Source organism: Physeter macrocephalus, chromosome 11, assembly GCF_002837175.3.
Source record: "Physeter macrocephalus isolate SW-GA chromosome 11, ASM283717v5, whole genome shotgun sequence".
NCBI classification, from domain to species: Eukaryota; Metazoa; Chordata; class Mammalia; order Artiodactyla; family Physeteridae; genus Physeter; species Physeter macrocephalus.
This window is the reverse complement of record NC_041224.1, coordinates 38,963,898-38,979,774: the sequence shown is the minus strand read 5'-3', so window position 1 is coordinate 38,979,774 and position 15,877 is coordinate 38,963,898. Positions and strand designations below refer to the sequence as shown.

At 49.9% G+C, this 15,877-nt stretch overlaps 1 protein-coding gene across 5 annotated transcripts in view; it reads right to left on the bottom strand.

Annotated features, from left to right (window-relative positions):
- FAH (fumarylacetoacetate hydrolase) overlaps window positions 1-8,306 on the bottom strand; it is a 50,710-nt gene extending 42,404 nt beyond the window's left edge. For 2 of the 5 annotated variants that reach the window (XM_028495645.1, XM_028495648.2), the window contains exons 1-5: window positions 8,099-8,269; window positions 3,676-3,786; window positions 2,402-2,523; window positions 1,864-1,913; window positions 1,416-1,506 (exon numbers count right to left, since the gene is read on the bottom strand). In XM_028495645.1, the coding sequence (XP_028351446.1) occupies window positions 1,416-1,506; window positions 1,864-1,913; window positions 2,402-2,523; window positions 3,676-3,786; window positions 8,099-8,179 (455 nt within the window). In that variant the 5' untranslated portion in view covers window positions 8,180-8,269. Of the gene's footprint in view, window positions 1-1,415; window positions 1,507-1,863; window positions 1,914-2,401; window positions 2,524-3,675; window positions 3,787-8,098 lie in introns of all 5 variants that reach the window. The other 3 variants (XM_028495646.2, XM_028495647.2, XM_007126338.3) reach the window with 2 other exon arrangements.
- Window positions 8,307-15,877: the final 7,571 nt, after the last annotated feature.

Sequence of the window (15,877 nt, the reverse complement as noted above, 5' to 3'; positions counted from 1 at the left end):
AAATAAATAAATAAATAAAATCTATTAAAAAATATATATATATGTATCACGCACATGACTTTTGATCCTAAGTCTTTCTTTCAACAGCTACCAAAACATTTCATATTGTGAACAGACCATGATTTTTCAACTAGTCCTCCACCAATAACCATTCAGATGGCTTCCAGCTTCGGGTCCTTAGAAAGATTGCTGGTAAACATCTTTGCCCTTGAATACAAACATTATTTCTGTAGGACAGATGCATGAACGTAAGACTGTGGGTCCAATGGTATGCACATTTTAAATTTCTAGTGTTTTACTTTATGTATTTTGTTATGGTTAATCACAACAAGCATATATTACCTTTATAATAAAGGATATATGCATAAAGTAAAAAAGGCACAGCCGCCAACCAGTTTGCATCAGACATTGAGAGAGAAAAGCCTGTTTGCTCTTACCCTGCAGAAGGAAATGGGCTGAGACTCCCCCACTTGGCCTGGACCACGCACAGGGCCAGAGTCTTGACTCATTGGCCTCCTGCAGTCCTAGATGCACCCTGGCCTTGTTTTGCAACCTTGGCCTGGTTGCTTAACTTCTCTGGGTCGTAACCCACTCTCTTCCCCCTTCTTCCTCTTGGTTCTGACAGACGCAGCCCCTTCTGGCACAGCTTATCTGAAACATCCACTAAAAGAGGGGAAAGTCTCTGTCCACCCCAGTGACTGTGTGTGGCCCAGGGCACTCGGCCTGGGGCGTGTGCCTGCCACTGTGCTCTGAATAACCGTCACATCTAGAGGACAACACACAGCAAAGGGCAAGGATCTTGGCTCTGCGTTCTAGGCTCCGGCAATGGCCTTGACCTGGGAGTTAGGAGACAGACTTTGGCCCTGTTTGTCCTCAGACAAGTTGCTCCTTCTCTAAGTCTGTTTCCCTTCCTGTGAAATGGGGTTGTCAGTCATAGCCTTGGCGACCCCAAAGAACCCCTATGAGGATCAAATAAATAAATGCAGCCCCCGTTTCGAGCTGACCACACTTTGAGAAAACGCAGCACTGGGCACACTTGAGGAGTCTCATCCATCAGAAGAGTCTAAGTATGGAGAACGCTGGCATGGAAGACTTGCCAATAGAGCCATAATTCACAGCTTACAAACAAAAGGATCTGGAAGGATGTTAGTGAGTCAGGATCTAATTCCAACCCGTGTTCTCTAGATCAAAGAGCGTAAGGGAAGTCCCCATGATCCCACAGCAGGTCCAGGGCTGAGGGGAGAGGAGGACCAGAGTCTGAGGCCACTGTTTCCAGAAGTGGTGACATCATGGTCATTGTTAGCTTTCCTCCCGGTTTCCTTAACCTGAGAGAATTTGGCAGCTCCTGGGACAACACGCTGCCGGGCACGTAAAGACAGACTTGGAACTTAGCCACACACTGGTCCAGAACATACCAATTGGGCATCAACGGGTTCTCCGTGCCCCTGAACATGACTCCGACGTTGGTGGCGTGGTACCGAGAGGAATAGAAGTCCGTGTAGTCGCCTGCGGGGGAAAGGTCGGGGGATGCTGTCAGTGACCTGGATTCCGCAGGTCGGAGAAGGGCCAGTTCCGAGGGGGGGGTCTGAGCCGGAGAACAAGGAGGGGTGGGCGGAAGGGGCTGGGAGAGAACGCCCGACATGCACGCCCGACATGCGACACAAATTCGCCTCACTAAAAATTCATTTTGAAACGAAAAAGAAACAAGGAGCCAAGACTTCCTGAAACAGACAATGGAATCTGCAAGAGTGGCAGGCACCCCTCCCACCTGCAGGCTCCGCTAGCCAGGCCTTTGCTCAAGCTGTGCCTGCCCCTGAGCAGCCAGCTGCTCCGTGTGCATCCTGGTAAAGAGACTGGACTCACCTATGGTGGCCGGAAGATGCATCGTGGCGGAAGCCTGGGACGTGAATGCACTGAAACACAGAACAAGGGGCTTCAAGGTCAAGCTTTGGTCATTCACAGGCTCAGCCTAGATCATGGCCCAAATCCTGCTCACAATCTCCAGCGAGCACTTCCAGACTGGCCTGGGGCCACCCCAGGATGGGCATCCACCCACTAAAGACAAATTGCCTCTCCCCCGCTTCTATGTTCCACTCTAGGCAACGGGCTAAATTACCCCTTGTTTGGAAACCAGACAAGGACACAAGTGATGCTGATGAGGAACGGCTGGGTGAACAAGGGAGTGGGCCGGTGGGCCAGGCATGGCCTGGACACCCCAGTCCAGACAGAGAGGTAATCCCAGTCGGCCCAGAGCCCTCTCATCAAAATGCAGCCCAGGTCGGGGCTGGATGAGGCCAAGGCAGCCAACCTGTGACTCAGAATGTCCCCGACGACCACGCCGTCCTCTTCCGACAAGCCAGGTCCCCTCCTCCCCACCTGCCATGGTCCACGGGCTCCTCACCGCTTCCGAAGCTCCGTGTCATCTCTGAGCCTGGCTTGGCTGGTGGACAGCAGGTTCTGCAACAATCCTCTTGCCTCCTTCCAGGCAGCCCGACCCAGGCCCATGAAGCTGTTGAGAGTTGGCTAGGACCAAGATGCGGAGGAAGAAAGATCACACGTGGGAAAGCCCCTTGTGCTACCCCTCCCACTGACAGGAGAGAGCCTGGCCAGCTTTCTGGGTGCCCCGTCACTTATCCCAGTTCATTCAAACTCTCAGGACTTTGGTTCTGAGTTCTGTCATCTGTTCATCGAGCTGGGGAGATGTGTCATCTTTCCTGACGGGGCTTCATCCCCTCATGGGCTTGCAATTGGCGAAGCCTGGGAGCTCCCATCTGGGACAGCTGCCTGGTTAAGCTCGGCCCCGCCTGCAGTGAAGATGGCTGCGTTCCTCCAGGGGTGGCCTCCGGTCTGCAGGGGTACTGCAGTCTACACCAATCCCCTTCACTTAAGTTAAGAAGAGGTTTCTGAGCCAGTGAAGTGCAGCAGAAAAAGCACTTGTGGATTCTCAAGGCCAGAGTTCCAACCCCAGCTCCAATCCTTGTAGCCATGTGACCTGGGAGAATTGTGTCCCGTTTCAGATTAGACCCTCATCCATCTAATGAGGATTCCATTCCTATGCCAGAGGGTCGTCGTGAGAATTGAACAAGAGATGTGTGTAGAACTCCTGACACACAGGAGGTACTCAATATATATCATCTTCCTTCCATGGAACGGGAGGGAGTATGCACACCAAAGCACTGGACCGTTTACAGGGAAGTAAATTCACGTCCATCACTCATTATCCTTCAGGCTGACTCCTAAAGTGGTGGCAACACAGAGGGCACTTGGGGCAAGCTGTCCATTCTTCCCAGGCTGGACTCAAACCTGGAGGGCAGGGCTCATGGCTCCCTCCCTCGGAGGGCCCAGCACCGGCCTGGAACAAGCAGAGACTCAACCGGCTTAAAATGAGGAAGTGAACCAGTTATTGGAGAGCATCAGCTCAGAGCCAACTGGGGAGGGCCTAGGACTGCGGAGGGACTGACATTCTTCTCACCCAGGAACCCTCCCTGCGCTGTCCCAAGGCTACCTCCTGCCAGCCTGTCTGTCTCACAGCCACCCCGCAACCTTACCCGAGTAAAATCTCTGAGCCCTCAAGGCACTACCTCTATCAGAAACGGAAGGCAAAGGGCATTTTCTTAGTGGCATTTGCAACAAAGGCCACTGAGATCCAGGACAAGCCATGTCACAATGTCCTACCTGATCAAAGACATCCTGGTGTTGGGAGAGGACAGGCCCAGTGAAGAGGTGCTTAATGACACTGAGGTCTAGGATCTGGTCACCAATCGCCACGCCGATCCTTGGTCTTGGCTGGGAGGAAGGTGGCATGGTCAGCACTGGGCAAAGCCTCAGCCGGGCTTGGCTCACTTACCCAGCAAGTCTGTCTATTTACGAGCCCACGGCTCTTGTCTTTACATGGCCTCTATGGCGAGGGACTGAGGAACTGGATCCTTAGCCCCGTGCCCAGCTCCCTTTGCCTCTGAAAGGGCTGAAATCGACCCTGTGATCTCTGTCTGGGAAGAACCTGGTGCCATGTCTGCCTCTAGGACAAGAAGGGAAAAGACTCTGTGTTTCCTGAATGGAAAATAAATCAAACACCCCTTGGAGTGGGTAAGTTGAAAGAGGCCTAGTCCAAGCCCCTCATCCAGGCAAAGTCCCCAGCAAAGCTCCTCAGGTGTTGCTTAAATGCCTCTGGTGGTGAAGAGCTCACCACCTCACCAGGCAACTGGATTATTTCTCAGGTTTAACATAGGCCTTCCCTTGGGGGCAATTCCTCTGCACAGCAGAGCGTGTCCCAGGCACAGTGCTGAGGGCCAGGGGCTTGGACTAATGAGCTCTGTTATGGCTCAAACAGAGCAGAGCTCGGGTCACCAGGGAGCACGAAGCCAGACTGCTCAGAGCATGCAGGAAAAGTTCCTTTCTGCACCATCAAATCCCAGCTTCAGCCCTGAGTGTGACAATGTCGCAAATATTTGGCAAAGCCTGACCTTTGTCCACATGGCCCTGAAATCTGCTCATCAACAAGGAACTTGAGAGCATGTCTGCAGACTCCACCTCCTAAAGCTCTGTCCTGAGCTGAGCTTCCAGCTCTCCTGAACCACCAGCTTTGCCATTTCAGTTCCAGGGAGTTTAGAGGTGGGGCTACTGGCTGGCCTTATCTCCAGTGGCTGCTCATTTCAGGGGGCTGAGAGAAGATGGCTATCCCTGCGTGCACAGGGGTAGACCGGAGCCACACCCTCACCCGGCCCTGAGGCCCCGGGCAGACCCTGCCCATGAGGAAGCTGCCTGGAGAGGCTGGTCCTCACTCCCAGCTCCCTGGGCCTCATCTCCGTGGGCAATGAGCTGGGCCACCTGGACCCCAGTGGCTGCCCACTCAGGGGATATGCAGGCAGACCCCTGGGCCACTTCTCTGACCCTGGCCCCCATACCAAGCTGCAGGAAGGAGCCGAGGCCACTGAGCAACACCAGAGACCTAATCAAAAGTGTGGCTGCCTGCCTCCTCGGCTGCAAGCAATGGCGAGAAGCTGCCCTTGTGTTCCAAACCCTGGCAATTGTGAAACCACATGTTGAATCTTCTAGACCTAGACGTGAGGACCTGAGAGAGTAAGTCCCTCTACTTTAACTGTTGGGAGTTATTTTCTTTAGTGTTAGACTCCCGATCCCTGGGGTCCTGCCTACTCTGTCATTCACCATCTTATCATTTTGGACAAGTCCCTGGTCCTGTGAGGGCCTCAGCTTCCCAGGTATAACCTGACGGAGACAAATTAGTAAGAGATATCCTATGTCTAAGTTTAAGAGAATGTGTGTGCATTGCCTCCGCTTTATAACATTTGGTCATATCCGATAGAATGTTGTCCAAAGGAAAGCTTTACCCACCTCCCAGCTTGACAGAGGGAAAAGCATGGGGTTTGGGAGCTCACAGCTGTGGGGTGCAACCCCAAATCTGCCTCTTACTGGCTGTGAGACCTGGAGCAGGATTCTTAGCCTCTCTAAGCCTCAGTTTCCTCATCTGTAAAATGGAGACAGTAGCACAACAGCAAGTTTGTAGTGAGAATTCAATTAATTAACATCTGTAAATCTCTTATCACAAGACCAGACACAGGGCAGATATTCACTCAGACAAAAAAATTTATGGAGCATCTACTTCATCCCAGCGGTATACTAAGGCTGCAGAAGCACTGACGATAGAGGAGAGACATGGTTCCCACCCTCCAGAAGCAAAAGGAAGCACACGGTGAGGTGACAGACAATAACTGTGGCTGGAGTTCAGTGGGGAGCTCGTTCAGTGAGGGTGATTAGGGGACAGCTCTCTCTGAGGAGGTGACATTTAAGCTGGGCCCAGAAGAGTGAGAAGAAATCAGGCATACATAGAGTAGGAAAAAAGAGTATTCCAGATAGAAAGAACAATACGTGCGAAGGTCCTGAGGCAAGAAACTGCTCTTAGAAAGTTCCAGAAATTGGGACTTCTGTGGTGGTCCAGCAGTTAAGACTCTGCGCCCCCAATGCAGGGGGCCTGGGTTCGATCCCTGGTTGAGGAACTAGATTCCACATGCTGCAACTAAGAGTTTGCTGCAACTAAAAGATCCCCAGTGCTGCAACTAAGACCCAGCGCAGCCAAAGTAAATAAATAAATATTTAAAAAAAAAAAAAAAAAAGAATGTTTCAGAAACTGAAAGGCAGCCAGTGTGGCTGGAGAGAGCAGAAGGTCTGGAGGCAGAGGCAGGGCCGGAACCATGGGGACTTGAGCACCTTGGCCGTCAGCTCCAGATTACTGCAGCGTCTGTTTCTCAGAAGCCACGGTCCCTGTCTTCACAGAGAGAGCCAGGGTCTGCTCTACTAGTCCATGAGCAACCCAAGATGGAGGGAGGGTGTCCCGTGTGCCCTTGATCCCCAACTCCCAGCCCAGAATCTGGCCCAGAGTTGGGGTTCATAAGCATTCACTGAATAAAAGAATGACTAAAATGGAAGCCGGATTAATTCACTATTGTCCCACCCAAATTATGCACGGCTGGCCACTGGCATGGAGGAGAGGGAGGCTGTGCCTTGGTGACTAGGTCAGCCTGGAGAGGCAGCCACCACCTTTGGAATGCCCAGTGCCTGCAGCCATAGCTTCAGACACAGCCTGTTCCACTTGGCAGCCCTCAGCCTTCTGCAATGCCCAGGGGGCCCACTCCCAACCCCCAGCACTCTTTTCAGAGGGCAGTGAACCTCGTAGTGGCTGTCCTTGCACATTCTAATGTGGAAGAGCTGGGGCATGGAGTCTGAAAGCCACTAGCCATACCCTAAGGGGCATTCATTCCAGAGTCTTCTGGGAGAGCAACTCAGAGCACCCCCCCCGCAAAGGCTTCTGCCTAATGAATTTGTGGAGTAAAGGTTGAGGACACACAGCTGAGGACAAAGTGTCAGACGAGTGCAGGGGAGGGCTCGCCAGCAGAGTGCACTTGGCTAACACAGGTTAAGGTTTAACATGCCTCTTATTTGTATTTGCGGCCCTCCAGGGGACTGAGTGTTACCTTTTTTGCATCCTTGCAACAACGGTCAGGCCTGGCAGTTGTGAAACCACCTGTTGAATCTTCTAGACCTAGGCATTTTTGGCCATGGGGGCAGAGAACCCAGTTTCCAGGAAGGGGCTAACTGCCAGGAGCTCCATTTAGCAAACGGTTCCTGAACACTTGGGTGCAAGCAGATTCTGGGGTTCTGTGAATCAGGAGTTTACCTTTAAAGTTGGGAGCAGAAAGCTAAGCCCAAAATACCATGAATAAATCCAAGGGAATCTGCTTTCCCCACCCAGGGACCTTCTTATATATTTGTTGATAAACCCCCAGTTTTCAAAGATTTCTTTCTGCCAATCAGACTACACTTACTAAGTGAAATTTCATTTCTCTGCCCAAAAGGGCTTCTTCTGATCAGCAAGGGAATGCCAGGGAGCCCGGAGAGCTGAAAGAAGGCCAGCTGGAGGTAAAGAAACGTAACCTCTTAGATCCCAGGCCTCTACTGCCAGCAAAGGCGCTCATCCCTCCGAGCTACTGAAAATACCGGGTCAGTTAATATTTCCCGAGTTCTAGGGTTAGAGGCTAACCTGGGAGAAAACAACCGGTCACAACGTGGTGCCTTGGGGGAAGACAAGAGCCAAATGACTTCGGAGTAGGCAGTATGATTGTGCTTCAACTCCTCTGTAATAATAATAGAACTTGCTCTGCCTACCTGAAAGGGAGACTCATATGTATCGTTTCATTTTGCGTTTAATTCTCACACAAACCTGCAGAAACTGAGGCTGAGAATTTCAATCTAGGAAGTTACCAGGAGGGATCTGAACCCACAAGTACTCTCCATGATCGGCCCCTCCAAAGAAAAAAGGCCCTTGCCTCCACCCCACCTCCCACCGCATTCCCCAGGGAGGAGAATGCGAGCCACCGCTCGTTAGGCCCCAAATGACACAGGGGGTCTTCGCGAGAGGCGTCTAGCAGGGAAACGACGGGCCCGACGTCCTGCTCCGTCGGGTGCTGGCGGAGGTGGCAGGGCTGGGCTGAGGCCAGGGGCGGAGCAGGAAGGTGGCGTGGGGGTCCCGGGCGGAGGGGAAGCCCTCCCTCCCCGCGCCCGGAAGCCGAGCGCTGCAGCTCACGTTGCCTTTGGTGGAGAAGACGCCATAGGGCAGGTTGTGGATGGGGAAGTCGGAATCCTCGGCCACTGGGACGAAAGACATGGTGGTGGGCACGGAGGAGGGCGGCAGGCTGCGGGCTGCGCGCGGCCAGCAGGACTGGGTTCGCAGGGGTGGTCAGGCACGGTCACGCCCCCTCCGGGCTCCGCCCCTTCAGGCCCGCCCTCCAGAGCTGACGCTGTGACACGGTAGGACCCGGCCCGCCCCCTCCGAGGGCTCCGCCCCTCCTGGAGCCCCGCCCACCAAGAGACCGCCCTCGAGTCCGGCCCCCCAAGAGTCCGGCCCACCAAGAGACTGACCCTTCAGGGGCTCCGCCCCTCCACGAGGCCTGTTCCTCCGCAAACTCCACCCCTGCACAATCCCTCCTTTCCCTGTCACTCCAGCTTCGCAAGCTCCACCCCCGCACAGTCCTTCCGGGCTCTCCCACTACAGTTTTGACCCTTCGCAAGCAGGCCCTGGGGCCCTGGTCCTACCGAGAGCAATCCCCAGCTTGGCGTTTAAGGCTCTGCCCCTGGTGACTTCAGCCTCGTTTTCCCCCGGCTGCGTGGCCCGCTCTTCTCAACAAAAGTCTTGTTGGGTTTCCGGGACACAGCAGACCCTTTGACGCCAGACGCTGCCTCCTGGGCTGGTACAATGCTTCCAGTCTCGTCCTTTCTGCCTTCATAAACCATGCTAATCTGTCAGCTATGGCATTTCCACTTTATCGGGGAAAGGAACAGTCGTGCCTGTTTGGAAGGCTTACATTAATGAGATTAATATTCTAGAAAACATAACTCACCTGTTTCATATTCTACTGTTAAAATGACACTGACAAGATGTTTGACCTTGGACAAGTTACTTAACCCCTTTCTGCCTCAGCTTTCTTCTCTGTATGACGTTGATGATCATGGTTCCTACTTCACAGAGTTGATACGAGAATTGAATTAATTGTGGAGCATTTGTGCCTGGCATACAGAAACTATTTGTGTGTAAAGATTGAAAGGGGAGACTGAGAAAAAAAATACAGAGAGAAAAGAAAGAGAGGGAAAGGGAGTGAGGGAGAAAAAAATGAAGGAAGGGAGGGAGAGGAGAAGAACAAATTTACACCTTAATCCTCTTTGCAATGCTGGTGACTAACAGCAAAAAGGATGAAGATTTGAGATCCACCTCTGACAGCACCAAAAGTGTTTAGCTTTAGGCAAGTTAAACTCTCCAATCATCCGTTTCCTCATCTGTAAAACAGACATAATAACAATACCTACTCCAGGATTTCTGTGATGGTCAAATAATGCCTGGCACAGAGTTAGTTATCAATTAACTACTTTTTTACCCCCAGGGACATCCAACCAGAAAGTTAGCCATTTCTTTGTGTCTGGGTTTTGCTTTTCTTTTTGAAGAAGACAATCAGAAAAGGAGAGAACACAGCTATAAAGGTAAAGTGGTCAGCACTGACTGAAAATACATTTATAATAGAAATGCAATTTCTTAGAAACCTAACAAAATTATTTCTTTAAGTGGGTTAAAATTTAAAGTATAGGCTGCACAATAATCATCAATACACAAACCAGTATTTGCAACACTGACTTTTGATTAATTTGCTTGGGAATTCTTACGACATTAGAGTCCAAAGTTAAAGAATTAATGGATACACAAGCAGAGCTGTCTGAAAATAAATTTGAAAACCAATTTAAACCAAACTCCTAGAAATTATTTTTAAAGAACATTTTAAAGGTGACAGAATCATCCTAAGGTTTGTAAATATAACAAACTGTTTCCCTTCAAAAACATTTCATAATGAATAATAATGATAGATGGAAAGACCTAAAAGTAAATAAGAAGTTACACCTCCTTTGCCTGCAATGTCTTGCCCATATCTCCTCTCATCCACTCTCCTGCTCCCTAAATCAGGTTCAGTCATCTTCATTCTTCAAACACATTTGTCAACAGCCAGTCCCAAGTCTCCCAGCTGTTCCTCTCTGTCTTCCTTCCTCTGTCCTCACCTCTGAAACAACGCTGCGTTTTCAACAAGATCAGCAGTAAAGTGTGTACCAAAGAGCTTGTAGTTAGAATCAATTATTAAAACTATGGGTGACTGGGACTCCCCTGGTGGTGCAGTGGTTAAGAATCCACCTGCCAATGCAGGGGACACGGGTTCGAGCCCTGGTCGGGGAAGATCCCACATGCTGTGGAGCAACTAAGCCCGTGTGCCACAACTACTGAGCCTGCACGCTCTAGGGCCCATGTGCCACAACTACTGAGCCTGTATGCTGCAACTACTAAAGCCCAAGCGCCTAGAGCCAGTGCTCTGCAACGAGAAGCCACCGCAATGATAAGGCAGTGCACCACAACGAAGACCCAATGCAGCCAAAAAATTAATACAATTTTTTAAAAAATTATAAAAAAAAATAAACACACACACAACTCTGCAGAGTTAGGGAGGCTGCCCTGCAGTTTGGCTTGGAGGGAGGAGAGGCTGGGTTGGTGGCATCATGTGAGATAAGAGGGTCTGAAACCAGAAGGCCTGAGATGAGGGGGTATTACAAGTAGGGCTGTCTGCTGAACCCCCTCCCTAGGCCCGGATGGTTGGAGCTGACCAGTGGTCACCCTGCAAGGGGCTCCCACTTGCTCAACCTGTTCTCGGCTCTCATCTCCTGCCCCGAGTGTCTGTGCCAAGGGTAGACCTCAGTTTTGGTTAAGTCTGCCCTGGGGGGTGGAAGCGGGGGGATGAAGGGCAGTCTCTGGCAGTGGTAGATGTTCTGACTCATTCTGGCAGGTTCCAGAAAGGGGAAAAGAAACAGGACAGGGTCCCAACTCTTGTTCTGTGGCCTTATTCTAATAAGAAGCCTTCTGAAGCGGAGCAGGACCCTATGGCCTATGCCTCCCATGTCCTCCGCCTGCCTTTTGTCTGTGGAAAAACTTTAGCCAAAGGATAAGTTTAATCAGAGAAGTGAGAAAATGCAGAAGCAAAGAAAAGCAGTCAAAACAGGACTAAACAATAATAGTTTAGTCAGTAAGCAAAGTCAAGGACCTTTAGTTTCTCCTCAAGGGCTACAGATAATATTCTGAGCCATATCATGTGATCTATCTTGTAGGTACCCCTGCATCAGGTGGAAGAAGTTAACCACATGATGACCAGACTGTAGCCATGAAATAAGCTGCCACAGTGCAGAGAACTGGCCTCAAAGAAATGGAAACCAGCCCTGGAACTGAAGATTAACTGTACCTAAAACAATCAAGATGACGCTGATCAGACCACCAATGACCAAGTTCAAGATGACTGTCAGAGCTGACTGTGCTGTTTCTGCATGTAGCCCCCTCCCTCCGTCTATAAAAGCTCTTGCCCCCCATTGTCAGTGGGCGGAGTCAGCCTTCGGACAGGAGTCCACCCTGCCCCCCCCCGCCCCCAGTTGCCAGCATCCAAAATAAAGCAAACTTTCCTTTCCACCAAGCTTGCCTCTTTATTGGCTTTGGAGCAGCGAGCAGCTGCACCCCCCTTTTGGTTACTCTTCCAGGCAGCACCTAATACCTACAGAATTCTAGTGACTCTTTAGCTGCAGGGCAATGAACTATTACTTGTTCTGTATTGGCCCTGCCCCTCCCCTTAAAGACAGGAACTGTCTTTCTTATTCTTTGTGTAGCTTTGTCAACGCCCAGCAAAACACCTGGCACAGAATAGGTGCTCCATAAATACTTAAGTAAATAATAAGAAACTGCTGACTAAAGGCAATTAATCAATAACCAGTGAGCCTCCTCCCCTGCCCCCCACCCCATCCAGGCCCTGGGCATACTGCACAGCACAGCAGCTTCCTTATTTTCTGAGCATGGGCTGTGTGAGCAATGGGCCAGGAGCTTCCCCTGAATACTCACAAGCTAATGAAAGCCTAGATGATAAAAACCATGTAAAGAGAAAACTTTTGGGGGGAAGGGTGTGGGGCTGATGTGTGTATGGGAAGGGGTGTGGGCATGAGATAGTTGAAGGCGGAGGAAGATTTCATAGTTTTAAAATAGACTTGCCAACCCACTAATTATATATAGTGTCTGAAGACACCAAAGCTGTTCTCTATTTGGAAAAAAACATTTGAAGTAACTTGCAAATACACTATATTTTTTCTTTCTCCTCTTTTGGGAGGGAGTGTGTTGAGCATGTACATTACAACAATTATAAAAAAGAGTTTTAAGGAAAAAATATTGCCTGTAATCCCACCATCCTACAGTTTTCACATTTTCATGTTATTTGCTCGTTCCATTTGTTATGCACATGATTTTTCCATCTTTGTGAACTTTACAGAGAAGCAATTTTTCAGTCTTTCCTTACATTTTTCTCCTGAACATTTTTCCTTGTGGTCAAATAGGCTTCATTATTATCATTTTCATCAGCTGCAGAAATGGCAATGTTTGGGATTGTAATAATAATGGAGCCATGGGATCTGCATGCACAAAATGTTTTCCTTTTCCTACACTTTTGCTGGAGGGTAAATTCCTGGGTCAAAGGGTATGGGTGCTTTCAGGACCGGAAGTGAGTTTTGGCACCTCCATCATGAAGGTCTGGTTTGAGCCTCTGTAGCACCAAATTCAGTACCTCCCTCGGATGCTAAAATGTAGCACACAAGAGGCTCCAACAGCTGCACTGCTGGCCTCGTTCACACAGGCATGCTCCTGACTCCCTTACAAGAGAACTGGAAAGGGCTTTCTGAATCCAGGGCGCAGAGGTCTTGCAAGGGCTCCGAGGCTGGCAACTGCCATTCAGATAAGCAGGAAGTGGACTCTGCCTGCACTGGGAGAAGGAGGTTGGCCTTTTTGGGCAACCCTAAGGAATCATCCATTCCCTTCACCCCACCCTACAAATTTCACTTGCACTTGAATTACTTGAGTCCAGTTGCAAGGTCCTCTAAAGGTTGAACTCCTTGGAGAGAACAGAATGTCACTCATGTTTGCACATGATACACATCCCTCTGATGCTAAACTGTATGTATGGTACACATGCCAAACACATGGTGTCCCCTCTAAAACGTGTACAATAAGCATTTCTGAGCCTGAACCTTAAGGAGAGAAGACATTTTTGCTTCATTGAAGAGCTCGGTCTCTATGATAGCTCCCTCTTTTTTGTTTGTTTTGTTTTTTCCTCTCTCTTTTTTTTTTTGCGGTACACGGGCCTCTCACTGTTGTGGCCTCTCCCGTTGCGGAGCACAGGCTCTGGACGCGCAGGCTCAGCGGCCATGGCTCACGGGCCCAGCCGCTCCGCGAGCACAGGCTCTGGACGCGCAGGCTCAGCGGCCATGGCTCACGGGCCAAGCCGCTCCGCGGCATGTGGGATCTTCCCGGACCGAGGCACGAACCCATGTCCCCTGCATCGGCAGGCGGACTCTCAACCACTGCGCCACCAGGGAAGCCCTCCCTCTTTTTCTTGATAATTCTGAACAAGAGCTAAATGAACCAGCTCAACCGGGGCTGGGTTTTTTGCAAGACAAATTTTCTTCTTCCTGCCCTCTTTTATTCTGTCTTTAGTCTGCTTTAATTGTGTCAGGTACTATTGTATCCATGTTTTGATGGAATACTACCTCAAAGCCATTTTGGATTTAAGCAGGATCTCAAAGACCCATAAATAAGCAGCATGTTAAGTAGAGAGAATATCATTGACAATTGACTTGATAATAATGTGTACCATACAATGAGCTTTCGTTTATTGTTATCAAAGCACATGCAATTTTTCAGATCCTCCTCTGTGATTTCAACAAGATACTTATAACTTTGTTTTGCTTTTTTGTATGAATACTTATTGAAGAGTTTTCCCATCCAAATTTTTCCTTTTCCCATCTGAATTTTCAGGGTCTTTTTGAGCTGTACCCAGAAATGCAGAGAAATTTCAACATTTAACATGTACTCTGTATCCAACCTGTTTGGCATAGTTGCAGAGACAATCCTCAGTGCCTCTCCCCAAACACTGCTTTCCTGTCAACAATAACTGCCCACTGAAATATGTCTCTCATAAACATCTCTGCTCCTTCCTAAGAAACCCCAGGAATATAGCACTAAGTTTAGACCTGCTTCTCTTACCTAAGGCTTCCAGATCAAAAGCTCTACTCCTAGTCTGCCATCTGCCTTCTCTGCTTGTTATTCCAAACCCCCCTCCTGCATCCCCCTTGCCGGACAGACCAGGGAAGTCCTGAATCTTCAGCATCTACCTTGCCCACATTCTCTTTTGGAGGGGGTGGTCCATATCTGCTGTTTCCTCTGTCAGATCTTGGCACTCCTGCTTGCGCATTGAGGGAAATCAGCACAGCTCCCCTGGACACAACACACTGGGCTAGACCACCGCTAATACATTGTTCTGAGGTGATGAAGTTGTTCTTTATCTGTGCTAACCAAGATGGAGCTACTGGAGCATTTGAAATGTGACCAGTGAATGAGGAATCAAAGTCTTCCTTTTATTTTTAATAGATTTAAATTAAAAAAATTTTTTTTTTGTGGCTTCCCTGGTGGCGCAGTGGTGAGAGTCCGCCTGCCGATGCAGGGGACGTGGGTTCGTGCCCTGGCCCGGGAAGCTCCCACATGCTGCAGAGCAACTAAGCCCATGCACCACAACTACTGAGCCTGCACTCTAGAGCCTGCGAGCCACAACTACTGAGCCTGCGCTCTAGAGCCCGCGAGCCACAATTACTGAGCCTGCGCTCTAGAGCCCATGTGCCTCAACTACTGAAGCCCACACCCCTAGAGCCCGTGCTGTTCAACAAGAGAAGCCACCACATGAGAAGCCTGCGCACCACAACGAAGAGCAGCCCCTGCTCATCACAACTAGAGAAAGCCCGTGCACAGCAATGGAGACCCAACGCAGCCAAAAATAAAAATAAAAAATAAATTTAAAAATTTATTTAAAAATAAATAAATTAAAAAATTTAAATTAAAAAATTTTAAAATAAACTTAATTTATTTTTGGCTGCCTTGGGTCTTACTGCAGGCAGGCTTTCTCTAGTTGCCATGAGCGGGGGCTACTCGGTGCGCGGTCTTCTCGTTGTGGTGGCTTCTCTCGTTGTGGAGCATGGGCTTTAGGCGTGCGGGCTTCAGTAGTCGTGGCTCATGGGCTCTAGAGCGCAGGCTCAGTAACTGTAGCGCACGGGCTTAGCTGCTCCGCGGCATGTGGGATCTTCCCGGACCAGGGCTCGAACCCGTGTCCCCTGTATTGGCAGGCAGATTCTTAACCACTGCACCACCAGGGAAGTCCCTTAAATTCATGTGTTAAAGCCTTAACTCCCAATGTGACTGCATTTAGAGACAAGGCCTTTTTTTTTTTTTTTTGCGGTACGCGGGCCTCTCACTGGTGTGGCCTCTCCCATTGCGGAGCACAGGCTCCGGACGCGCAGGCTCAGCAGTCATGGCTCACGGGCCCAGCCGCTCCGCGGCATGTGGGATCTTCCCGGACCGGGGCACGAACCCGTGTCCCCTGCATCGGCAGGCGGACTCTCAACCACTGCGCCACCAGGGAAGCCCTGTCCCTTAAATTTAAATAGCCACGTATAAACTAGTGGTTACTCTACTAGACAGTACACCTATAGACTTTGCTGTATGTAGTGGCGTCCCATGGCCCTGAAATTTAACGTGACTTTTTTTTTTTTTTTTAAAGGTGAAAGGTTTGCTATGCTACCTAAAAGTAGACCAAACCAGAGCCAGAAGAAGCAGTCCCAGGCATCTTCTGCAGGGGTCTCTACATAGTTGTCTGAACCTACCAACAGAGGACAGCCACTTTCCTTGTCTTTTTAACAGAGACTT